The sequence below is a fragment of the Drosophila erecta genome, unplaced genomic scaffold (genome assembly GCF_003286155.1).
Source record: "Drosophila erecta strain 14021-0224.00,06,07 unplaced genomic scaffold, DereRS2 tig00000021-arrow-pilon, whole genome shotgun sequence".
Classification (NCBI taxonomy): Eukaryota; Metazoa; Arthropoda; class Insecta; order Diptera; family Drosophilidae; genus Drosophila; species Drosophila erecta.
The window spans coordinates 12,952,873-12,980,383 of NW_020825198.1; the positions used below are offsets into that span (position 1 = coordinate 12,952,873).

The 27,511-nt window shown below is 44.9% G+C and overlaps 1 protein-coding gene across 1 annotated transcript; it reads left to right on the plus strand.

Annotated features, from left to right (window-relative positions):
- The first annotated feature begins 704 nt into the window (after positions 1–704).
- On the plus strand, positions 705–17,071 carry LOC6545178 (homeobox protein caupolican). Its single transcript, XM_001972528.3, has 5 exons — positions 705–1,451; positions 3,475–3,978; positions 12,062–12,168; positions 14,238–14,536; positions 14,887–17,071. Exons 1-5 carry the CDS (start codon positions 1,410–1,412, stop codon positions 15,858–15,860), a joined length of 1,926 nt encoding a protein of 641 aa, XP_001972564.3. The 5' UTR covers positions 705–1,409; the 3' UTR covers positions 15,861–17,071.
- The last annotated feature ends 10,440 nt before the right edge of the window (positions 17,072–27,511 follow it).

A 27,511-nucleotide genomic window follows, 5' to 3' on the forward strand; every position in this document is an offset into this window, starting at 1 on the left:
GCTGCTGCTGCCGCCGCTGCTGCTGCTGCTGCTATGCCATCTCGCTCGCACACCAGCAACACGACAGCCAACGCGAGCAAGTTGCGATACTGCCGCTGTCGCTGCCGCTTGGATGCGATTCGTGGCCAGCGGCGCAGCGGCTATAGCCATCCCGCTCTCGCCGGCCGCAGCTGGCAGATACTTTATTTATGGTCACACAGGCGGTAGATACTTTTTTTTGCCCCCTCCCCGCCCGGCCAACTGGTTTGCTGCCTCTCGCTCGCACTTGTAGTGAGGTAAATGGCTGCGCTGTGGCTGGGCGTTGAGGGGTCTCGACCGTACTATACCGATACCGATGCCGATGCCGATTCCAATCCCAATCCCCAGAGTGCCACACACAGCCGGAGCGCCAGCCCACTTATAATGATAATCATTATTGCCGTTGTTGCCGTTCGTGTTGTCGTCGTGCCGCCTCGTTTGCTACTTTTTCCAGCACACAGATACTTTTCGCACGCACACCAGCGCGCCGTGCGCCCACAGATACTTGGCCGCTCTCAAAAAGAGCAAAGAGAGCGCACGCACACCAGCGAAGTTGCGAGTAAAAACGAGGGGAGAAACCCGTTTGCGCGCTCTCTCGCTCACACATACACGCACGGCCAGGACCGTGTATCTATGTGGTGGTGCGTGGGCCTGTTCTTGTTGTTGCTGCGCTGTTTTTCGATTGTCGGTTGTCGTGTAATTCCCATTTGTCGTACACTTTGTAGTTGCTCAAGAAACTCATGTTAGTCTACTTTTGACTGTTACGCAGATTGTTCGTATCGTTCGTGTCCGCCGCAGTGCCGCAGTGTGAATATAGTGCTCTCTGCCCGCCGCTCGCCGTCGTTCTGCGAGCTGGATTCAGATTCAGTACCAGAATCAGAAACAGAAACGTATTCGGATTGAGATTCACACCCAGATACTACTTGCTGCCGCCGCCTCTGGTTCACTCGTGCTTCGTTTTCGCATCCTCCGGATAGAGCTGCTCCTCCCGAATACCAATTCTACCAATTCTACCAATTCTACCGATTCTACCAACTCCCTTACGATTCCCGTCGAGCCCCCCGTCGGATTTAGCGGATTTACGGTGCCCAGTAGCGCCTGTTGGCCAACTAACTCGAGTTGGCCAGCTCCTTACAGCCGTCGGCAAGTGCAACGCAGTGCGCATAACAAACAAACACAGCCCAAAGAAAGTAAACACTGAATTAACTCGCAAGCCGGATTCGAAATCTACGTAAAAACTAGTTCGGATCAATCAGAGATCACTGAATTACAATCTCTCGGATTATACATCTATCTGAATAAACACGTCGGTTCAGTGCGCGAGTCCATCGGTGCATCGTAACTTTAAGATTTGCTTTATAGTTTTAGTTAAAAGCAAAAATTAATATTAAATGACAGTGCACAGTAATGAAACCGGTATCTGTTTAGTAATGGTGCGTATATCAATTTGTTTTCCATTTTTTATTACTTGTAAGATGGGCCGTTAATCGCCGAGCTTTAGCTCGTCTGGCATTTGGATAGTGGCAATTGGATTGGCAGCGAGCAGAGCATCCGCTGAGATCCAAGGGAAATCAATGCAACACATGTAGATAAAAGCAGAAACAGTGGGATTACTCGGGGTTCGAATACCTTAGCATTTTGATTTGGCAAACGGAAGACATGGATTTAAAAATAAAACACATTGAAAATGTCAGGACCACAAGTGTGCTACATTGGCCGAACAACACGCGAAAAATCGTCTGCCAATTCGGAAAATCTCTTTGCATCTATGTCTTCGGTTGTTAACCAAGCTGGCAAGGTCACCACATCGTGCTCAGTCACACTTGAGTGTCCAATAGGATTTTAGCCATAATAATCCCGCAGTGGTAACTGGATACCCAGCTAATATGCTCCGAAATGTAATCGCTTGCACTCGACACTCGAGCATGTACATATATTTATATAGAAGCAACTTGTGGCGCAACTGGAAAGCTGAAACGGAGTATCGGAAATATTAAATGCTCTTTAAACAAACATGAATGGCTGTCACTCTATACCATACCCCATACCCTACCCTCTCCATAATAATGGCTACCCGAAAATAATTTACTTTGGCCGCCGAACGACCACTTCGAGTTCAGATATTTGTGTACTATAGCCTGTAGCCATAGATAGTCGATAATCATCGGCGGCTGATTCAAAGAGCCCCATTGATAAGGCAGCGTACGAGTATCGAGGATCCATCCCACCATCCGGCAAACACCGGGAATTAATTTTTAATCGCATAGGGCCACTTGAGTTGTCACTTGATGAAAGCACGAGACGCAACACCCAAGTCCCAAATGCAACAGCAACAGCAACATTGCGGCGGTATCAATCACGAGCGATGATACAACATGCAGCACTGTGACCGCCGGCCTGCGATAAAAATCGTATCTTACGCCTCGGATCATTTGTAAAATGTTAAACGGGAAGAGCGGCCCCAAGCCCCAAGTCGCAAGTCCCAAAGACCGGGCCCCAAGGAGCGGGGAAGTTGAGAAGTTAGCCAAGGAGGCAGCGATAAACAAACCTGAAACTTGTTTGCTTCCCCATGTCGCATGTGTGCGAATGTGTACGTTGCTCTTGTCCGCTGAAGTTGTTGCTCTTGCAGTTGTTGCTGTTGCAGTTGACTAAAAGTGTTGACAAAAGTGCGCGATAGGCTTATGTGCACACACAAGCACACTATATACCACACCATACCACACCATACCACACCATACCAAACCATACCATATAGAGGACCGATCCAGGCAGTCATTGGACAACTTACAATCAAATTGCTCTTAGGACGTTGTTGCAGCTTGTCGTTGTTGCCGTTGCCGTTGCCGTTGCCGCTGTCGTCGTTGGCAGCAATCGGCTGTGTAATTTAAATCAATGTTGTCAATCGAAAACATGATTTGTTGGTAATGGCGGCCCCACTTTGAAGATCGTCGCACCGAAGGGGAGGGGGTTTCGGGACTGGAAGCCCAGTGGAGGGGGAAGAATCCATCGGCTGGGATCCCAGCTCCGAGGTTCTGCGGCTCTGCGGCTCTGAAGGGCCCGTGGACAGCCCACAACCCATCCCACTGAAGAGACGCGCTTATCGCACTGATAAGGGGCTACGTTTTTAATTAAGTTTTAGTGCCAGCTGGTAGCGCGGTACAGTAGACCGTCTATTGGGGCTTTTTATCCAGCGCAAGAAGCAGCCCCTTAATGGCCCGCCATAAATTCGAGAAACGGATTCGAGGAGATCAAAGTCGGATAATCATTTTTTTTAAATTAACACCGAAGACGGAGAACATTTCTTGTGAATAAGTTTCGTTTCGGAAAGGGGTCTCTTAACATTTTATTCACTTTTTAAATTTATTTTTAAATTTAATTAATGTTTCGTAATATATTTACACCCAAACTGTGTTAAGCAAATGCACTCAACGTTGTTGTACTCCACTTGACTTGCAGAATGCCGTTTCAACTCACCTTGCCACCTCGTCGCCCAACACGCCTCCAACCAACGCTCCGCAGAGTCCGCCCTCGACGCTGCCCACGCTCGCCTGTCCCGCCGCCCAGCCGCTGAGTGCACCGGGGATCTCCGGGCCAGGTCACAGTGGCATGGTGACCTCGACGGTGCCGCCGGGCGCACGCTCCACCTCGCCGTGCGGCCCGTCCGCCGGCCTGCCCGCCCTCTCGCTGGTGGGCGCCCCGCCCCCGGGACCGCACTCCTCCGCGCCCGGAGGAGCACCGGCGCCTGGAGCGGGCAACCCGCCCAACCGCTGCTGTGATACGGGTCGCACCATCTACACGGATCCGGTGAGCGGCCAGACGATCTGCTCCTGCCAGTACGACATGCTCAACTACCAGCGACTAGCCGCCGCCGGAGGCGTTCCGCTGGGCGTCTATCCGGAGGGCATGTCCGCCTACCTCTCCGGGATTGCGGCGGATCAGCCGCCGTTCTACGCCAATCCGGTAAGTGAACTCAGTCGGGCATTTTTGGGGAGACTTGGGTTCTGCACTGAGCCAAAATCCTTTCCTTTCCATTGGATATATAGTTTTTTGTCAAGAGCACTCTAATTTATAGATTATGTGTATGTAGGAAGTCCCTATTCCCAGTTTACGATGCTTCATAACATTGTGGTGGTTCGCTTTCAAGTCTATTTTGTTTGCTGTGCATCATAAGCCTGTTCATAAGTCATATAACCCGAACAATGGCGCAATAAATTTGTGAATTTGTCGACTCGAGGAGCGGGAGACCACCATCGAAGTTGAGTTGAAGTTGGAGTTGAAGTTGAAGTCGCGTCGTCATTTGATCGTGTACCATGGGTACCGTGTGCCCAGCCCCGTCCATGCTTCCGAACTTGTACTGTGGCCTACAGCGGAGCCTCGCTTGAAGCGATTTGTCAGCCGGGGGCCACAGGTCCCTGGTACTTAGGCCCTAAGCCTACGCCTGACCTTTCGCTCGCCCAGCGATATTTCAGCCACATTATTGTTGCGAAATATGCCTGGACTTGGCTCGATCTGCGGGAGGGGCCGGGGATCGGGATCGGGATCCCCGAAGTGCTGCACTTTTCCGACTTATGGACAATGGACTGGGAACTGAGCACCGAGCACTGAGGACGGAGGACGGAGGACCATCGCCACATGTCCGGCGCTTCGCCGTCGGCCCTTTGTTCACATCGCTTCTAATAGCATCGTGTAATTTGCCTTTGTTTGCCAACAATTCTATTTGGACACAATGTTCTCGGGGACCACATGCGGAGCCCAAGGAACTGGACACCCAGTGGTTTGGTTTTGGTTTTGGTTTTCGTTTTTTTGAGTTTTGGGATCCGGCATGTGTTCGATTCTGCTGAAAAGTTAGCTGGAATCGGAGAAACTGCATTTACTGGTCAATTGAGCTAAATACCATGTTTTGACTGGGTTCCTTGTTTTGGTTGTCTCATAAAATGTTTTCGGAATGGGTATCCTATTTTTAACTGTGCGTAGAAACTGTTGTTGGAAAGCAATTACCTAGATTAATGTGTTATGTGCATATGCATTCCTTATTGTGGAAATGGTGCATGTCACTTGCTTATATAAAATCACAATTAATTGAAGGAAGTTTTCATGTTTAATTGGGACATAAAGTTGGAGCCCGAATTTCAAACTGCCTTCCAAGACAAATGTCATTTAAACTGACACAGGTATTCACTTCAATTCGAATGTTCAAATTTGTCTCCGAATCGGTGGCCATTTAATGTCCCTTTGTCGAGGCCTCCTTCCTTGGACTTGGACTCCCTAACAGCGCCCATTAAATATGATCCGATAAAATGTCGCATTCAGAAGTGAACACATAAATTTATTTGCTTACAAGCCAAAAAGAAAAAAGCCTCAAAAGCTGACGGCATTCGGGGCAAAAAAGAAAAACAGCAGCAGCAGAACACAAAACGAGCTGACGACTGTGAAATTGAAACTGAGAGTTTAATGAATGGCCCGTTGAGTATTTAGAATGCCCACTACTTTGGATGAGTTCGAATAAAAGCCGGCGAATAAGTGAATCTGTGACTAAACACTTTGCGGCGGGTGGAAGTGGCATGAATATTTGCTGATTTTCTGATTTTGCTGATTTCTGCGAACGCTAATGTGTGATTAAATATTATCGCCGCTAAGTGATTTAAGTGCAATTCGCCCAATCAAACACATGCTCAACTCAATATATTCGAAGCGACATTTGCATTTGAACTGGTTTACTTCGAGGGATAAAATAATGTGATACCTTTAGAGAACCGGTCCGCCGGCCAGTAGCTGCATAAATTTTGCCATTGTGCGCTCAAACAAATTATGAAAGTCGCAGCGAAAAGCATCGATCTTGCTGATCGAGATCGAAGCTATATACATAAGCTATATATATATGAAGTGTCATGTGGCATGTGGCATGTGGGGCACTTGAGATCACGGGGGATTTACACGGCCGTTTAAAAGACAAAACAGGTCGGGTCGCGGCATCTGCTAAATAAATCATCCGGGGTCGTAATTAGTCACTTCAGCCGCCGGCGCTAAACTGTAGCGATTTCTCTTTGGATCCGCAGCCGTAAAGATATCCACATACTCGTGTGTAGATATAGATACATCTATGCTAGGTACATGCAGATCCAGGCCAGTTGTAAAAGTGTCTGCTCAATGCGGTGGATTCATTACTTTGACACGAGCTGTCAAGCGGCTGTCAGTTTGCCGCATCGCGGGAATATATATCCCAAAACTCCGACTCCGACTCCGAATGTGACTCCGGTTTCGAAGGTGGATGACGACGACGATGACGATGACGACAACGACGACTTCGGTGGATGGGATGGTGCACCACCGCTGTCATTTCAAATGGCAAGATACATTTGAAGAGCGCCGCCCGCTAACAAATAGGCCTAACCCATGGCCACTCCCGGTGTTTTTTCCCTCCTTCGCTTTTCCGTTTTCCCATTTTCACATTTTCCCGCTGCCAGTACCGCTGCCGGGTTTTTCATCTAGTGTTTTTGGGGGCGTCGACGGCCGATGCCGCCTCGTACCTTATTAATAAATTTGTCAACACGCAAGTGACAGCCTGTCATCCTGCCCGCCCTCCGTGCCCTCCGTGCATCCATGCATCCATACATCCATTCATCCGTTTATCTGTTTATCCTTAAGTCCGGAATTGACTTCGACCCTGGCGCATATGTTGCATCCTGCACGCGCTGACACTCGGAGAAATTAATTTCGTTAATTGCCGAACGTCTACCTTCATTTAAAATGGGTCTTTTGTCGGGCAGCTATATCTCCACTTTTTTGGAAATTATTCCGAGACAGAGAATTCTGGGAGTTAATTGAACTAATTGAATGCTTCAGTTCTTAGGAAAGTAGGAACAGAAATATATTTAACAGAAGTATATTTATCACAAAGGTACTTCAGCTGTTGCCTTAGTTCTAATAGAAATGGAAGACAGAAAATAAGATATATTTGAATCCAAGTGAATTTATTGGTGAAACAGGAAGCAGGAACACAAACAGCGACTTCAAATCTAGGCTAGACTAGTCAGCTAACTAGATAACTGACTAGTCTGAGCCGCAAATTGGACCCGCTAATTATCCACTATTATTTGTCTAAAGTGACGAACAGATTAAGTTGGGGCTAAACACTACTTGTTTTTCCAGCCAATTATACGTGCAGTCGCTTTCAAATTCTAATGAGCAGACTCCCAGTTGCACTTCCACTTTCCCTACACTATAAAGGGTCCTTTGTGCGAAGGCCTAGTGCCTTCAACTGATTGCCAGCACAGAGGCCTTTGGCCAACGGGGCGGATGGGTGTTTTTAGACCCACTCAACTCGACTTGGCGGGCAGGCAGCCCAAATGGTATATTGACTTTTCCCCAGTTTAAGTGCCGCAACATCATCAACGACAACAATGCAAGCATGAAATTTCACACTCGACAACATAGTCGCACTGGGTTTTCGCTCCAACAAAAGGACGAAATGTGCGGTATACGCTCATATCCTGTGGGAGCTGCAAAAACTTTTGCCCCCGGCAAGTTTTCTACAAAATGTAGCAGAAAGCAACTACAAATCGGACCACTCTCCCTGGTTATTTCGGCACCGAACCGAACCGAACCGGATCCCACTCCAGATATCACACTCTGGCGTTATAGAGAAAACCACCCCGATTTCCAGCATCCTCCCGACGCCGCACTGCTGAGATCCTGGCACATCCTGCTCCTTGGAACCTTGGCTACATGCACTGATTTGTCAACTTTTGAAAATGTCGAAGTGTTGTCGTGTTGTTTTGGGGGTTGCTTTTCTAATGGCAAGGCGACGGGTGGTTGGGGCTCTACTTTCCAGGGGGTTGCCTGTAAAGTGGGTGGGGCTGGGGTGTTGGAGTGCTGAAGGTTGTGTGTGCCAAAGTACTAAATACATTTACTGCTCGCACCAATCTCATTGTTGTTGCCGTAAGTGTTGTGGAAAGTTTTTGTGTTGCTGCCGTTGTTGTTTGGCTTTTTGGCAAAGTCGAAAATGTTCGTTAACAGTAAATTTTGCACTTTTATGCGGATGGCAAAAGGAAAAGGAAGCCCTGCGCCTTGCTATGTGTGTGTGTTGGTGGGTGGGCGGTGTGTGTTAATGTGTGTGTGTAAGTGTATGTGTGTGAATGGCCGCCCTGCCCACAACAAACAAATTAGCAGTCATGGCAACGCATACGAACAACGGACAAACAAACAGGCAACACGACCAGCAACAACAGCAACATCAACACCAACAACAGCAACCTCAGTGGTACAACTTTATAAGTGAGTTGTGAAAAAAAGTGTCATCGGGAGTTGGGAGCTCCAGTTCTTAAAAGGGGGAAAAAACAGCGCTGCACTTGAAAAAATGGCCAGTGCTCACTGCCAAAATGAAAGCATCGGAAGTTGGATTCATTTTCTATACACCGAATCGATGAAATACAAATTCTTATTAAAAACCACAGCAAATATTAGGTAGTTCAGAATACTTTATAAAATTTCCCAATTCGCTTTACATTTGTTTACACATTTCTTGTTGAAATAAACCCAATGTTCAGTGCAGCCTAGCTCTCCTAGAAACGAACGCATTCCTTGGCGCGACTCAAACTCCGCGCTGTCGTCAATTTCAATTTCAATTTCAATTTCGATTCCGACTCTAAATCGGAATACGAATACGAATCCGATTCCAATAGCAATACCTATTCCGATTCCGATTCCGAATTCGATTCCATTCATTCTTGGCTGCACAGGCGGGAATGCGGCGGGCAAACGTGCGTTTATTTTTAAATCGAAGCAGCAATTAATTAACTCGACCCGTCATTACGCGCATCGCTCAAATCGTGGCGCATCAGGGCGACAGACCACAGGAGCCGGAGGCTCCTCCAGATCCCCGCCAGATGCCCCCGTGCCGCCACCATCCGGAAGCGGAGCACATAATCTCCGAGGCAGTGCCCATTCACGTTTTGGCGTGAAGGGAACACAGTCGCAGAATTTCCCTGGTAATGAAGACAAAGTCCCATTTTAATTTGAATTATTTAATTTGCCCGCAGACAGGGGCAGATGTTGGTGGTATCCAAGGAATCCCAATCTGGGAAACTGGGAGCCGGCAAACCGCACTTCCCGATGCGTGAAACGACGCACTCCGCTTGTTAAGACCAGCGGATCAGACGTCTAACCACTTGAGGTCTTTGTGGCCAACAGTGGTCACTCATTCATGTTCAGCCGGCGGGGCGGGGCGAGGCGGGGCTTGTTCCACTCATATTCGGACTTTTGCCCACAGTTTCGCTCTGCAAATATTTGCTTTGTCTTCACGGCGATGATTAATGGGAAATGTTAACAGGCCCCATATAAGAGGTGATTACGAGTGTTTGGAGTATCGGATTTCGATTTATTGTACACATCCTATTAGCTCCGTCTCACTTTTGGATACGGCCAACATTGAGCTTTACTGCCAAAGTGATGAATAAATATTTGCGACCTGATTAAATAGCACACTTGTGGCACAGATACTTCCAGGAATCCATCCTTACCTCTTCGTGGATGGTGGTCACATTGGGGCACTTACTGCAGAAACAAGCGCTAGTGCCAAAAGTACAAACATTTAAAACATTTTGCAAATGCATAAACATCGTTGCGGAAGAACAAGCTGTATCGGCAATATGCGATCTGGGCAACAAGGCTTTTACAATTGCAGTTGTCGTCGCCAGTGGTAATGCAATATTTAACTCGAAAACGAGTTGCATCTGTGCGGTAACTGTGGATGTTGTCGCTGCTGCAGATGTGGCTGCTGCAACAGTTGCTGTCGCATCGCAGCATTGGTAATAATAAACGCGGACGCAAACATGTCGAATGTTGTTAATATTAACCACCGCCAGCGCAAAAATGCCGGCACGGGTGCGCTTTTCCACCAGAGAACCGAGCTGCTAACTGCCAACTGCAATAGCAGCCAGCTACTGTTGCTGCACGGAGATACTTTGGGGCAGCACTTGGCTACTTGGCTACTTGGCTACTTTGCTGGTAGCCGGCAGCAATTTATTATATGCGCTTTGCCCGCATCGACATGGCCTACACGCACTCGCTGCCAAACACGCACGACACAGATTCGGATTCGAATTCGGTGCCCCATCCTCATCCGCATCCTCATCTTCACTCGCATCCACATCCAGCGACTTTTGGCCAATTCCCGTGATAGCCGGGCGTGATTGTTGTAAAGGTTGTAAAACGTAAACCGGTTTCCAGCCAGGTTTCGCATCGAGCTTCCATTGAGAAATAGGAGCAGCCCGTGTAATTTAATATAGTCTGTCCCGAAAACGCTGTCCATGTTTGGGCTAACTGCCTGCTGCTATCGGCAAGGAGTCAGAGGCCGTCCTCCACTCAGAGAAAAGTGGTACTAAGAAGGAGCTAGAAATTAAAATCCTAAGTGCTCGCTACTATGGAGTTAATGCTATTCAATGTTATTTGAACAATAGATACTCAAGAACTATTGAGAACTGCTTGCAATAATAAATACATCGACTGGAAAGTTAACTTCAGTGCATAAGCGTTTGGAATTCAATACATCCATTCATTTTCACCAAGTGTATATACCAAAAGTGCTATTATATGAAGAACCTAAGAACTGCGCGCTGGTTAAAAACAATATTCCAAACCTATGTAACTGGAAAATGGTTCAAGAGATTTATGACTTTTTAATGCCAATATATTGCGTAATGGGCTGCTCTTATTTCTCCGAGTGTCGTACCTGTCAAAGGGCCTTGGCCCTGGAGTTCGGCCTGGAGTTCCTCGAGATCTGTGGCTGTTGCCTTCGCTGTTTATCAGTCTATCGCCGCTGTACTCGCACTTACCACATGCTGGGCCACCAGTGCCAGTCCCGAAACCTTTTGGCCAGATCCAGACCCAAGACTTCTACTCCTACTCCTGCTCCAGCGGCAAGGCGATGGTTCGACGATAGCGAGCAAGAGCAACATTTTCGTGTTGGCGACATAAAAATATTTCCGCTTTTGCAGCGGCAATCTGGCCAGACGCTCGTCGCGACGCGGAGACAATAGATTCTGGGACCTGCATCCGAGTGTCCTGCACTCATTGGTCCTGCGGTGCCATGTAGATCTGTATCGCAGTGGTTCTCATTGATTTCGCATCTTGTTTTCGTACCCCCGCTGTTTTCCGGCTGGCGACCATTGGCAACTCGCCTGTCATAACTGCGGCGGCGGCAAAATTCAGCATCAACGCTTCGCAGTGACGAATATGCGTCCGATTTCAACTTGAACACAATGTATACTATATGTGGGCACTCCAGCATTATCGCCCCAACAGCTGGCGAATGTCGCAGCGAGTTGAGACAAGAGGCGTAGATAATTGTCGTGTTAAACCTAATCAGCGCTCTATATTACACGTCGTGTCCCACGCCTATCAGTGCAAAGTCTGTGTTCCCAAATGTTTTCTGCGCCTATCGAGTGTCTAATGGCCCGATGTGCATGTGCTGGAGCTGCAGCCTAAGGAGCCAATCTCCGACAACTCCAAACGCCGCGAAACCGCTGGCTATTTGCTCCTAAAGTCACTGCCAGAGTCACGAAATGCCCACATGCTCGCCTGATGCTGGTCAGATTGTCACGGGCTTATCATCACATTCTGCTGCACAGTGACACAGAAATGTGTTCTGGTGAATAAATCATTAATGGATGCTCACACACAGCATATTCAACGCAAACTAGCAATGCAATTATATACCAAGCTATTCTCATAGAGTTTAAAAGCAACTAAAACCGCATAAGCATTTCTTGCACCCCCATCCAAATTGTACAATAAAGTGCTTATTATAAAAACGATGAATAATCACATTTTCCAAGCTTTGATAACGCAGACACATAACAAGCCATTTATTGACTCAAAAATAAACTCGCAGCTGTCTTAACGATTTGTTTAACATGATTTTGAATAATTTTGGTTCAAGGTCTGGCCCATTGCTCCTCAAGTTCACGCTGAAATCAGAAATTCGTCTAGAAATTAGTCTAAAATTATATGTAATCAAAATTCTAATCTTTGGGTTTTTTTTCAGGCTGGCATCGATCTGAAGGAGAACCTGGTGGCCGGAGCATCGCCCTGGCCATATCCCTCCATGTATCATCCGTACGACGCGGCCTTCGCCGGCTATCCGTTCAACAGGTGAGGATTAGTCATAGTTGGGCTGAAAGTGCGAGTTCGACAGATAGTTCCCCCCAATCCCAATCCCATTCCGAATCGACAAAACCCCGATGGTGGTCCGCTGGAAAGGCGTCGATCGGAACGTGAGTGGGATTGGGATTGGATTGGAATTGGGATGGGATTGGGATTGAGGTGCCGCAGGTGCGTGCAGGTGCATTTAAATGCCGTTTCGGAAAAGTGCGTTCGAATAGTAAAAGTCTGGCATATTGGCACGCAGGCGCAGTGGCATTCGGACTTCGAATATTCAATTTATTCGCTTGTAATTGATCGTTTGCACGTCGGCGGGCTGCTTCCGCCGATTGCGCACCTCGAAAATGAAGGAAAAAAAATGAAACAAGAAATGAAAATCAGAAAATCAGAAAACCACAAGCCCATTGCAGTGGCCAAAGTGACATAAATTTCCAACACACAATTGGCGGTTAAACAATCGTCGAGAATCGACAACATCCCGTCACGTCACCTCACGTATGGACAGGTACAACGATGGGCCCATTGTTTCCCCTGTAATTGACACTCATAACAAAATTTGATAGTTGACTCATGCAGCTACTGTTGATATCGATGCGTTGTTTTGCCGTGTTGTGTTGTGTTGTGTTTTTCTATCAGGCATACACATATTTGCCATAAATCAATTTTGAGTTATTTCGCCGTGACGTGCTGCTAGTTGGCGAATTGTTCGATTCAAAATTCAGGCGGTATACAGCGTATAGGCCCCACCTTTTTCAATTTGTATTTGGATTTTTTTCCGCAACAGCAGCATTACGAACTTTTGGGGGCGTTGTTGTCGTCACCAATCATTTACAGCGCGCTGATAGGAAAATTAAAAAAATGTATCCAGCTGTCAGGTGATCAAAGGCACTCTGCCTGTCTGCGCAGGTGTTTCGCACTCGGCGACACTTTGCATTCAAACTTAAATTAATTAATGCAGCGGACGCAGCGCTCCACACATATGCAGTGTGTATATAGCATCCAGTTGACTTCGTTGTCATCCTCCTCTTCACTTGGATCGGTTCAGATGGGGACGGATCGGATCGCATCGGATCGGATCGGGCAGCTGTCTGAGAACTACAAATGAGACAGCTACACATGTATGCGATGGCGATGGCGATGACGATGACGCTGGTGCTGTCCGCTCCCCCGTCGATGCTTTGCATTCCAAACACTGAAAATAAATATACAAAGCACTCGTGTATGGGTTAAATATGTTCCTAAAACATATATATATATTTGCTCACTAGAATAGCTGAAATTCCTACATCAATAGCTCTTTTTTACAAGCGCTGAATAGCAACTTGGCAATTATAAGCGTAGAACAAAGTGAAATTCAAATATCTGACATAGTATTTCTCATACAATGTATCTATCTTTATGAAACATGATTGAGAGCATGGTTGGTAACATATTTTGAATTAGTGAGCTCTTAAATGAGTCAGTATCGTTTCTCTCAGTGCAGTGCTGCATTGCGACATATGTATACGCTTGGTCGCAGTGTATATATACCAATATACTAAAAACGTTCATGTTAACTGCCCACAAAAAGCGATAAAGGACAGTTGTCGTTCGAGAGGCATGCGGCAACATTCAACCAGCGACCACCGGCCACCGTCCACCGACCACCGACCATTGACCATTGACCATCGTCTCCATCGGAAGGCACAGTGGGATGGGGAGCAATGTGTCAGACCGCAAACTGCACGGGCATAAATGTTCGGGCCCATGCAAATGCGTTTATGATGAACAAATTTAACGCAGAACAAAGCCGCCCGCCCACCGTCGCTGTTGGCCAGTTTAACAAATTGCAACAATTGTTTGGGCCGTCGCATATTTAAAGAACTCCAAACGACCTGGTAACAGCTGGGCTGGCTGCATTCCATTCTGGCCTTAATCACCTGCTGGCAATTCGGGGAATGGTCGTTGGGCTGTTGGGTTTGTTGGGTTTGCTGGGTTTCCTTATCGCGCAAATGATGTCCGCACCAGGCTTGTGAACCCCGTCTAATTTGGCATTTTTCTTGCATTTATTTATGTTGCAGCTATGGCATGGATTTGAATGGGGCCAGGAGGAAGAACGCCACCCGCGAGACCACCTCCACATTGAAGGCCTGGTTGAATGAGCACAAGAAGAACCCGTACCCCACCAAGGGCGAGAAAATAATGCTGGCCATTATCACCAAGATGACGCTGACGCAGGTGTCCACGTGGTTCGCCAACGCGAGAAGAAGACTGAAAAAGGAGAACAAGATGACCTGGGAGCCCAGGAATCGCGTCGACGACGATGACGCCAATATCGACGATGACGATGATAAGAACACCGAGGATAACGATCTGCTGGGTAAGAAAAGAACTCTATTTCATATGACCAATGCGATTGTAGTCCCTGAAAAACCGGATTCAAAAGATTCATAGAACGCTTAGCTCCTGCATTGAAAAGCACAGTGAAATACTTAAAAAGTTGTCTAAGAACATTTAACTAAATAATTAACTAAATATCCGACAATTTTAAAATAGGGGTGAATTTTTTGTACACGCCCTTGTAAATAGGCAACGTTTTTGGTCAAAAAGTTACTAGATAGGAAAGCATTTCTACTACCATTTGCTTTATGGTCTAAGTCTACCATAATTATTATTTTGCTGTCCTGATATGATTTTAATTTACCCTTACCTTCTTGCCACTCTTTGCAGACGCCAAGGACTCCGGCGTTGGTTCCACGGACGACAAGGACCGCTCCGGTCGCCTTGGCGACATGATGGCCGACCGTCCGGGCGAGAGCAACAACAGCGAGTGGTCCGAGTCACGGCCAGGATCGCCCAATGGATCGCCGGACCTGTACGACCGCCCTGGCAGCATGCCGCCGGGCGCCCACCCCCTCTTCCATCCCGCCGCCCTGCACCACCACTTCCGGCCACCGGCGGGATCCCCGCCAGACATCGCCGCCTACCATCACCACCAGCAGCAGCTGCTGCAGCAGCACCAGCAGGCGCAGCAGAACTCGCTGCAGACCGCAGTGGGGGGCACCGCGAAGCCGAGGATCTGGTCGCTGGCCGACATGGCCTCCAAGGACAGCAAGGATTCGAGCTCCGGGGCCAAGGATAACCACCCAGAGCTACCGCCTGCGCATCCCGGCTTCTATGGACACCCCGGTCAGCAGCCCTCGCCCGGCAAGATTCTATCGCCCCTGGCGGCCAGGATTCCCAACTATTCACCCTATGTCCGCCCGGATTTGTATCGCGGATTCTACGGACCGGCTGCAGCGCATCTGAGTGCTCCCACGCAGGAGTTCCTCGAGCATCAGCGCACTTTCGGAGCCAGCCTGGCGGCCCACAATGGACCGCTCGGCATGAATCCGCTGCTGTGGAAGGCGGCCGTATCCGGAGCCGCCAATGGACCCCACTTTGCGCCGCTCAGTCTGACCACCTCGGGCGGATCGAGTGGCGCACAGCAGGTGGCACCGCCGCCGGTGGCCTCGCCCTCCGCCTCCAGTTCGTCCTCGTCGATGGGCTGCGATGTGGTGCACATACCCACGAGCAGCGGACAGTCGGCTGCCCAGCACATGATGGGACCAATATCCAGCAACTCCACCGCCTCCTCATCCAGCTCGCACTCCGGCAAGATATCGCCCGGCGTGAATGTGACCTCGCTGAGTGCAAAGCCATGACATCCATCGGCGGCATCTCCGGATCCGGAACTGGGTGCGGCCCCAGTTGCCTCGCCCATCTCCGCCTTCCGCTCGCTGATCGCCTTCCGGGAGCAGCAGAAGCTCACGCTCCTGCGGCCGTAGTCACTCCCAGTTTCGAATCCCATTTCGATATATCGATTCCGATTCAGATTCAGATTTCGAGGCCCGGGCTTGAAAGGTATAATTACACTTTCGGACAATAATTTACAATGTGATTATTCGGTATTTTGATTAACGCCGCTTATACCAAATAGCAAGCAAACGACAAGCAAATAACCAGCTGAAACGCAGCGGTTCCCTTGGCATGGGCCCCCAAAAAGAAATTGATTAAAGACACTGCAAAAAAAGGAAGTAAAAACAATTCGACAAGAACAAAAAATGGAAAAAATTGAAAAAATGGAAATAAAACACCCAACCGCTGCCCCAGACGTTGTGCAATTTTGTGGAGAAGATAATCCAAAAACCATTCGAAGATACGTTAATTTAATTACATACAACTTATGCAATCAGAGCTTATAGGATGTAAATTGGAAGATATATAGCAGGGCGACATCAATGAATACATACATACCCGACCACTAACATATAACCACGAGATGGCAGATGGCAGATGACAGGTGGCAACTGGCAGATCCGCAAGACCCACTAAATTATAGAAGCACAATTCCTGGCAGCTAGGTCCACTTCTATCCTGTAGATTACTATTATACCATTGCTTCTTTGATCGATTTGAGTTCGAAACTAGCGGAACCTCTAAAGGCCCTGTGGCAGGACCCCAAACATATCAACCCAAGTCTGCTGTACCCAATCCCTTACCATCCACGTCCACATCCAAATCCTCATCCACTTCCCGACCGACCGAGCCCAAACCCAAGCCAAATGTACACGAGCAATCATTGATTTAGCTGTTATTGTTTTTATCGTCTTAAGTTACCAATTTGTTCCTGTCGTTTATAAATTTAATTTATTTTACATCGTATGTACCATAATTTTCTACGTGTGTAATTATTTCCTAAACTAGAGATCCATGTATTGCTGTACTTTATGCACAAGTTGTAAGTATGTAAGCTCGCGTAATTGTAGCGCCCTAAGCGTAGTGTAAATTAGTAAAACTGTATATACTTATAATAAAAGAACGATAATGAGACACATTAAACAAAAGCCACAATTATTGGTATAAATAAAACAAAGAAATTGCCTTTTTTTTGGGGTTTCGTTGAACATTTATTTAAAAAAGGTCAGTGCAAATACTATTTCAAGCCAGTTTTTACCCCAAAATATTGAACGTTTTATAAAAATGTAGTTCGCTGATCTTGTATGTTTATTCATATATTAGCAACAAAAAACCAATCTACGTTTCTTCACTCGCAAAGATGTCTAGACTTCGTTTAATGGGACAGCTTACCAGTGCGTTTCAGTTTCTTTTTTCAATATCAAATGAATTCGAAGTGCAAATAAACGAACCTAAACAAAAATTTGAAGTTTCCACTAAAAAATGCTTTTGATGAGCTTTGTATTTGCCACCAATCATCGCAATGTCCATAAGTGAAAGAAAATACGTTTAAGCTCGAAACAAAAAATTCGCATTAAAAAAGTGCAAACAACAGCTATAACAATTGAATCGAAGAATATAAATCGAAAAAACAAAGAGGTGTTAATAAAGTGGAACACAAATGAGAACCGACTTTCGTTCGTCTCGTCTCCTTTGGCAGAACCAAAGTGCAGTCTTATTTTTATTGGCTCATCATAGGCAGTGGTTCCAAGTGGTGATTTAAGGGCTTGTTGGTGTACGATGGTGTAGTCGATAAGGCGGATAACAAAAACAATATTTTGCTATAAACGTGTTTTCCTGTGTCGCTGACCGGAAACGCATTCGCCGACATAAACAGAACAAGAGCAAAGTGAGCAGAAAACTTATGAATGGAGGTAACAAAAGGCCAGAATGACTGGAGTGAGCCGGGGGTTAATAAACCCCACAGGTTATTTATGGTCTTCCATTATCGACTATCGAAGCTCGATTTGCTTGAGCTCATCCGTGGTTAAGTGGGACTTCGCCTCCAGAAATCCGGTGTCCCTTTGAGCTCAGCAATGGATAGCATCGCACTCTGGCGACTCTTGGTATTTAAGTATCTCAACCGTAGTTGCATCTGTTAGTGCGCACTTTCCAACGAAAATTGCGTAATTTCCGTGACAAATCACCTCCTACGTACACGGTCAAACATTTTAATGTAGTTGTTAAACAAATATGAATCGAGCCCATTAATGAACACTGCATTCCTGTTTGGCCTGCGTTGGTCTGCGTCAAAGGGCGTTTTTATGGATCCAACTCAATACGAGTAGCGTAATCTGGGCTATTGAATAGACTGGAGAAAAAACCAGTAGCACACACAAAAGCGGTGCCCAAAATTTTAAGCTGACATCTGTTTTTATGGAGTAGATTATTAATTCACGGGTAGAGCACTTTGTTGCATTGTGCCCATGAACAAAAGCCTTACTCAAAAGTATCAAATCCATATTGTCAGCGCCGTTAAGACTCAATCGTCATTCGAAATTGGAACGGATTTTGGTTGTCAGCTTAAATCAATCGTGTATCTTCTTATAGTTTTAGAGGCGGAATGATTTAATTATTGTGGAGCGGTGAGCATAATTTCCATCACAAAGCACCAACTTTCCTCCCAACAAATTGTTTATTCTCAGCCAGCTTAGGGAAATTCCAATGTTATTGGAAGTAGTGACTCCATTTGGACCACGCACCTCTAATCGGTTTACAGCATTCTAAAAAATCCGATCAATAGGTGAAGTATATATACCCACGACTTATTCAGAAACTGTCGACATTCGAAAAGTCACGGCCTTTATGCTTTGCCAGCTTAAGCGTGTTTTCCATTGTATAACTAAATTTGTTTAAGCTTACACTGGTCTCGGGAATTGGGATATCATGGGGAAATACGTGCTGAACTTTATAAGAAAAAGTTAGTTCAGGACACACATCAAAATAGAATGCATATGAAATCGAAAGTAAGGATGAAAGATGGTCATGAGTCAATGTTATTGGATTGTGAATGTTATGAATAGTTGTAAAACTTAAAGGTATCTTATAGGCCTCACTGGCAAAAAGAACATTACAGCTATGTGCTCAACTTTGAAATGAAAGAAGAAATATATTAATATAGTACAAGGGGGTAACTGATTATTATGTGTGGACTATAAATATTATTTACAGAACTTGAGTGAAAGATTATAGGTGTCTTGTGGGTCTCACCCGAAGCCTTGATACTTTCGAAACCTGAGCGAAATCCACAATTATGCTAATTTCGGCAGACACACTTAACATAAGAACATGTGTTTCGAGCATTTAGCACATTGCCTTCTTACCTTCTGCGCACTGCCAAAAGATACTCCACCATAATATCTGGCTGGAGATTCTCGGCTTGATCCCGTGAAAGAGCTGAGCTGGCAAACAAATAAAATGATAATAACATGTTATTATGCAGACAACGATCACACTGAAACTGAAACAGAAACTGGAATCCAAAACAATGATGGGACTGAAACGGAGTGCAGCAGACGGGTTGTTTGGGGCTTTTTCCAGTCGATAGGTGATGTGCAGCCTTCGCGAAGAAGTAAAACCCACATTTCCGCATTTAACCATGTGGAACTGCGACTCAAAAACATGTCCAGCTCTCTCAACCAAAGACAGTTCATTGTTTTTCGAAATTAAATTTGCCAACATCTCCATCAAACGTGGATGTGTGTATGTTTTGGAAGACCCAAAATAAAAAACAGCGGAGTGATAAATAAATTAGCCCCAGCAAATTGTACGCATAACTAATTTTAGGTCAGAAAAACAATTAGCTGGCCCGGCGTTGAGATGATTTATTTAGTTCGTAAGCGCACGACTACAAAGTAGTTTTTATCAGGAAATCCCATTTGTTTTACATGGGGAGGCGGGTATGTCACCTCTGCGGTATGGTAATTATATTGCACTCTTTCAACAATAATTTCGTTAATGCCGTCGCAAATATTGTGACACGTGGCCGTATTCCAACACTTCAGCGGCCTCCCTTTGATTTGAACTGTATTTTTGCGGAAAATTATGAGATCAAAGCGCTTCCTGACATATGCAACCGGCTCTTCCTCACCTCAGATACATTCCCACATCTGTATCTGTATCTGCACCTATAGAGTGCGCAGTGTTGGGGCAGGAAAAATCTTTCGAATGGGGGTGACCAGCAGGTAGGACACACCCCAAAAATGGAATTGCACATGCAGAGTAATTGGACTATAGAATTTTACCTATAGAAGAAATGAATATTATTCATACTTCCATCCATTAGTGAGGAAATGAGAGGAAAGTCTTCAATATAAGTTCAAATATTATTGCTCTATAGGGCATGATGCGGATTGGATGAATTCAGCCATTAAACCACTCTATAGATGAATTGTTACAACTATATTATATTACACCTAATGCGAAATTGATCGCTTTATTTTTCCGACTGTATATTTACCACTTTTTGTTGCACAATTGACAAACAGCTCCCACAGTACCGCCTCCGCGGGATAAGTGCACCGGGTCTGGAGCAGGATTCAGTGACCATTTCGGGGAGATGAGTGGCAAGGAGCAAGGAGTCGATCGCCTGATCGTCTGAACAACATGAGCTCTTGTTTACTCGCATGTGGGTGGAGTGCCTGGTGGTTCAGGTTGTGACTTGGTGATTGTGGTGCTGATGGTACTCGTACTCGAACTGAAACTCAAACTGCAGCCCAAACTACCAGTGGTGCTGGCAAGGAGTCGAGGTTCATTCAACGAGACTGCCACATTTCAATGGCAACCGAGATCGCTGTCGCAGATACCACAATTCGGATGTTCCTTATTGCATGTCGTGATTGCGTCAGCTTGTCTCCAGTGCCTGCTCCAGCTGCTCCTCCGGCTACTCCGGCTCCTCTGGGTCCTCCGGTTCCGCCGGCCGATGCGAAAAATTAAGCGGCAACCAATCATTGTTGTGTGTAATGCTCGGCCCAATGTTCAAATTGAAAAGTTGTAAATTATCGAGCAGCACCATCGGAACGGTTCATTCCAATTAAATTTGAATCCAGTGTGGTGACAGCCCATCGTGACCCCATGGAGCCCACCTCTTCCTGGTTAGCTTCGCACCTAGGGCGTTGCATTTGACAGTAACCACCTTTCAAAGCTCAAGTCCAGTAAGTTAAATTGTTATAAGTTGCGGTTGCGAAGCACAAAACTAAATGCAATATCTACAGAAATACTAACAATGTATAAGCCGCTCAGCAAGAGTTATAATATTAGTGTATCTCCGTTTTCCCTATAGTATTATCGCACTTTGAATTGCAAACGGCGAGTGATTCGCTTATACTTAAAGTTAATTGAAAGACACAGCTTTTGTGGCCAGCACGTTTGATTAGGCCATGTTCGGATGAACACTTTGGGGCACATGGACGCGATAGCCGGGATAGCAAATTGTTTTACGCTCGAATAAGTGGTACATGCGGCTACAAGTTCCTCATGGGGATTTGAGCTGTTGTCAGCGTGATCGCGCCACATGAACACGATGGTTCTGTTGATGTGGATGATCTTAATCAGTATCCTCATCCACATGCACATCCACATCCACTGGCCTCGCTAAGTGGATGCATACCCATATCATCGCATTGTCGTTGTCGGATCGCAGTTCTGGTCTTCTGGTCGTATCTAGAGGGGCAGGGTATCTTAGGGATCGGGAATTCGGAATTCGGGAATCCGTAGAGGTGTGCGTCAGATGCTTAATTTAAATTACCCGAGGGGCGGGACGAGCGAGTCTTCCCGAGCAGCGCACAGCATGAGTAGCTGCGATTTGACACCTCGACTGACAGCTGGAATTGGGGAAAATTATTGAGCGCACTGGAACACAAGGGGCGCCCATTAGATGAAGATGACTTGGCCGTAAAAGGAAAAGAAAAAAAAAGAAACAGATCGTCTCAGTGCTAAAGACCTGGCACAGTTGGAAGTTGTGAACAGGAGAGCTCGCAGCAGACCACTAATTTATTCCACATAAATTAGGCGTATAATTAAAATGTTTAAACAAGCTTGGGACTACCATACATATTGCAGCCTGAAAACGCTTCCACAAGGCGATAATCAAATATTTTGTAACTCAATCCGCCCATCATTTCGAGGCGGTAGTCCCATTTCCATCCAATTGCCTGAAACTCAAGCTTTTTAATTATTATTATGCGCACTCAGTCGTTATACGGCTTTATAAATATCTCCTAAATCGAAGGGCTGCGCTTTTTCTGTAGTTGCGGTAGTTTCCATCTGCAGTTTGGCCAGTATATAACCATTAATAATTTCGAAATCATGTCTTTTGTCGCCAAAACATTTACCGCATCGAAATGAACATAAAACTGTCATATATTTGATGACTTTATATTTATGAAGGCCAAAAATGTTGATCGCCAGAAAAACCAGTTGTTTTTACGATTGCGAATTATGATGAATTCATATTCCCCAACGATGAACGATCAACGATGGACAAGGAGTTCGATTGGAGTAGGAGTCGCACTTGGAGTTGGAGTTGGAGCTGGAGTTCCTGGAGTCCCAGAAATATGAACGTCGGACTGTCGGAACACACAGGCGGTACGTGCTTTACATTTGAAATGATGTCAAGTCAGGCGCACTAATTGATCGCTTTTGGAGCGTGGAATCCCTGGTCCAGGCCATGTCCGCGGATCGGGTCGCGATGTTTGGACCTGTGCCCATGTCCCTTGTCAAAGAACTAGATTACCGCGTCCTGTCCACCCGTGCACCCATCCACCCGTCCATCCGTCCAACTGTCCAAAATGAGCAAACATCCCGACTTTTGCCGATCGGATTGCCCATCACTGCCTGTCCGGGAGTAATTTTGATGCTCCACTCGAATCTGCGCTCCACATTTTCCCGATACCCTGTTCTGCGCTTCCCCATTCACTTAAGATTTATTAATTTATGTTACTTTCGGTCTGGTCCTCTTAAGCCTGCTCGTACTCATAATAATAACGATGTCGCTGGAGGAACTGAAAGCTAAGAAAAAATAAACAGAGAACAAACAAACAAACAAAAAAAATATGAACAATAAAACACGAGTAGAAACATCCCAACATCCCAGGTCGAACGCATGAGAATATTTATTGTCTTCCACCAAAGTACAACTTGTACAAATGTATATGAATTCCATTGTTTTAAATTATAAACGAGTTCCTCCAAATGAATTGGTATAAATATGAGCATCTGACAGAATGGCTTGTTAATGCTTGTTGGGAAAGAAAACATACTCACCATTAAGTATCTTTATCTTGCCTTGAAAATCTTGGATTGTGTCTCTTTAATAAAGAAAAATGATTCAAATGCGTTCTATGAGCATCCGGTCGTTTAATTTGATATTTTTTTTTGCATGCCTTTTATTCGTATTTATGAGCATTTAATACTCGGATGGCCTAAACGGAATCGAAAATACGAGTATAAAAAAATGTTCTAAATTTGAATGCAGATTTTTAGAGAATTGCGCCAGAAATATTTAGAGGTATGGTACTTCAAAATCCGATTAGGATAAGTTGAGTTACTTCAGTCCTAGGATATTTCTTAATTTTAATAATAAATTAATAGTAAATTTAGTAGTAAATTTTACCTTTCCTTTTTTGAACATTTTACAATAGAAAATTTTACTTTTCCCTTTTTGAACACAAAAAAAAAACAAATATAAACACTTTACAACAGAAAATTTTCCTTTTTGAACACTTTAAAATAAAAAACAAAAATAAACACTTTACAATGGGAAATTTTCCTCTAATTATGAGGAATTACCTTTATCTTAACACACCAAGATGTTAAAATTTCAATAAATTTATGCACATAAAATACCACCAAAAAAAAATAGAACATAAAAAAAAGAACGCGTTGATTAAATTAAATCATTTAAATTGGATATCAAAATTCGCCGCAAACCTCAAACACTATTTGCGGCGAGTTTCGGCAACACGCCTGCATTTATACAGGGCGAATTAGGAGCACGGCGGATTTAAAACACAGCGAATTTGTCGCATCGAGACACACACACACAAAAAAACGCGCGTCACCCGCTTGAATGCCAAAATTAAAAACCGTAAATTCGAATATTATATTGCATTTTGCGTTCGCACGTTATTACCAACATATTAACTAGCCGACAATGCATTCATTTTAAGTAGAATAACTCCTTTTCGATGTTTATTTAACATAAAATTGGCAGCTGCCACTTTCTGAAGCTCACACACACACACGTGTGCACCGAAGCACGTGGTTTTTTACTTCTTGCAGGGTCTTTAATTACTCAAAATCGAAACAGAGAGATTGATTGAACAGAGAGATAAAGATTACTTAGTATTAACACAAGTTTTAACTAATTCCGAACGCTTTTAGATTAATTAAACTTATTGAAACACGTGATGCGAAAAAGCAACCGTCTGAGCAAAGCGCAGCTAAAAACTGGCAGGTAACGGCGTACTTAGAGGAAAGGATGAAAATGGAATAAGCGAGGATCCAACGGAACTTTGCTCTCTTTCGCACTGATCATGTTAGCTACTGCAAAATAGAGAACTATGCAATTTTACATAGGTAAATTTACATACAATTTACCTATGTAAACTAGAAATGCATATATTGGAGTGCTTTTATTATAAAATGGATAGATAATACTGCAAAATCACATAACATACATATTTAAATACTTTCCTGATTTTGAAGCTGGCAAAAAAATTAAAAAAAAATAAATTTCCAAATTTGAATGCAGATTTTTAGAGAATTGCGCCAGAAACATTTAGAGGTATGCCACTTCGAAATCGGATTAAGATAAGTTGAGTTATAGAGTTCGAACTTTAGCCTTGGGCAATTTCTTTATTTGCTTGAATTTCTACAACATCATCACATTAAAAAAATCTACAAAAAAAAAATTTTAAAAAAGACGGACATGGCCAGTTCGACTCGGCCATTGATCCTGTTACATACTTATCAAAGCATGTAGATACCATTTTTTTATATGAGTAACGGGTATAATAAGTTATGTCTAAGTTATATTTCGATGTGGGGTAAATTTATTTCCTCATTCTAACTAAAAATTTATTTGATTTGAATTTGGTAAGAATTATATGATATATCTAATTATATAAATCATTATATGTACAAAAAAAAAGGCCAGCAAGATCCAAATACTTTGACCGACGTTAAGAACACAAATCACAGGCTGTACAAAAAACAATGAAAATACAAAAAATAACATGCGGCAAACGTTTTTGCTGATCGCCCAGAATTTAAGCGTAATGTCAACACCGCTGTTGTCGTTGCTTACCGCTTGGCCCGTACCGCTGCCCGTACCGCCGCCCGTACCGCCGCCCGTACCGCCGCCCGTACCGCCGCCCGAACCGCCGCCCGAACCGCTCACCTGGACGGACTAGGACGTCTCTGGTTTCCAGACTGGCCCTGCTCCCGTTCGCTGTCGCCGAAACCCGAGTAATCCCAGAGTGCTGACCAGCGGATTTGGCCCTTAGCTGCTTTACACCGAATTCCGGTACATTTTCTCGGAACACATTTTTCCCAAGCATTTTTGCAAACGCGCCACGGACTCTCCCCTCTCAAATTATTTATATGTTTTTTACTGCCTCGGAATACCTCAATTTTCGGCCGAATAATAATGCTATCAGGTGGAATAAAATATGAGCGTCTAACAGGGTATACTCGTATATTATTGCTTCCTGCAGGAGTTACGCCCAGAGAATTGAATTTGTGATGAGGTTAGGTGTTAAAGTGCGGTAAACGCGGCAGAACATGGCCAGAATTCGAAAGTATTATGCACTGCATGGTACTGACGATGGTGCTGATGAAGACGATGATGATGTTGATGACGATGATCCATAAGACGCACTCTGTGAATGGGTTCACACAACCCCATCGCCGCACTAAACATACTATGTATATTGAATATGTGCGTAGGTATGGCCTTCCGGTTCCCGAGAAAGTGCCAAGGCACTTATGATTACTTTGATTATGCCGGGCCGAAGCCATTTGTAGCACGTGCTGCTGTCACAATCAATTTCACTCCCCTTTCTCCGGCGTGCTGCAAAGTTTTAACACTGTTCTACATTGATTACCAAAACGGTGGCTGGGTGGCGGCAGCTTCTTGGCCCCGCAGTTATGCTGGCTCAATGATTTGAGGCGGCAGCACACATCGTCGTACACTGGGCGAAACGAGGGAGCTGTTGCTTGGCCATAGTGATAGGAGCGAAGGAAAGCAGCACGCACATTGAAACTAGACTGTATGCGATGTTGCATACAATTCTTTTCAACTACAATAATATTTTAAGTGCTCAAAGTAAGTATTTGTAAAAAATAAAATTATTTGAGTGCATATTTAAGACTTCAAACTTAATCCCTGCATATGAGTATGCATATATCCCCAAGATCACAAGATTATAAAATAGTTTCTTGGATTATTTTTCTTTATTTAAACTTTATGAACCTTTTTGCTTGCAGTGCAAGCGCATACACTTGTGCAGCTGAGAAAGGATTGTTCTGAACCTCTGCAGCCACGCTTTCAGGGAAATGTCGAAGCGAAACAATCTGCTACATTGTGTAAAATGTTCAGACAACCGCCATCCGCTGGCTTCGTCAGGGAAATCTACGAAACACGCCCCTCGCAAGTGCTCCAAACAGTTAAACATCCAAACATCCAAACATTCGAGCAGCCAAACAGGCAAACAGCAAACAGCCAAACATCCAAACATTGAAACATTCAAACATTGTCGTGTTGTCGACCAAAACGGAAAACAGAAAACGGCGAGTGAAACGACAAACGAACAATGTCGACAAGCGAAAGGAAAGGGCCCACAACTGGAGGCCCAGGAATAAATGGCTTAAAACTGTAATGATTATTGACGCTCTTTATGTTTTAATAATGTGTCAGATGGATATATATATATAATTTAAGGGTTAAATGGGTTAAATGGGCCACCCACGTCACGAGCACTCGTCGCGTTTTGCGCAATAAAACTTTGAAATTCGTTTTAAAATGTCGCCGGCTGTTCTAAATTTATGGCATCCATTCTCTGGCGACAGGCGTCGGATACATTTTAAAAAGTACACTGTTAATATGTCTGAATAATAATAATAACCAACCCCCCGAAAGGCAAAGGGTTAGGCCATATTTTTCCGTTCCCTTTCAATCACCTTCCAAATTTTCACTTTCCCTGCGCATTAATGGGGGGTTAATAAAGTCGTTACGCAGTTTTGAAGTTTATGAAGTGCAAATGGGATATATATTCATCCAGTACGGTTGGTCATCAGCTTGACCACAAATGTGGGGACCCTTGTTAGTGGCTAATTGAATTTCATGGTCTTGTGGTGGGCTTGCATTTGAATTGGTGTAATATACCTCTTCACAATTCCTCTCATTTCATTTAGTAAAACTATCTAAACTTAATATTCCTGGCGAATCCCATTTATTCTGTTTCTCGTCAATCAAATACATACATGGCTCATTAAAGCATTACCTATTTATTTTAATCATTTAATTATGGTCGTGCAGCTGACTTAGTGACCAATTGCTACCTATTTTTCCAAGTAA

Excerpts from the sequence above, each read along its gene's own strand:
- LOC6545178 (XM_001972528.3), top strand. The coding sequence starts at position 1,410 with ATGACAGTGCACAGTAATGAAACCGGTATCTGTTTAGTAATG. Across the intron at positions 3,979-12,061 it reads CGCCGTTCTACGCCAATCCG|GCTGGCATCGATCTGAAGGA; the intron begins GTAAGTGAACTC and ends GTTTTTTTTCAG. Across the intron at positions 14,537-14,886 it reads CGAGGATAACGATCTGCTGG|ACGCCAAGGACTCCGGCGTT; the intron begins GTAAGAAAAGAA and ends CACTCTTTGCAG.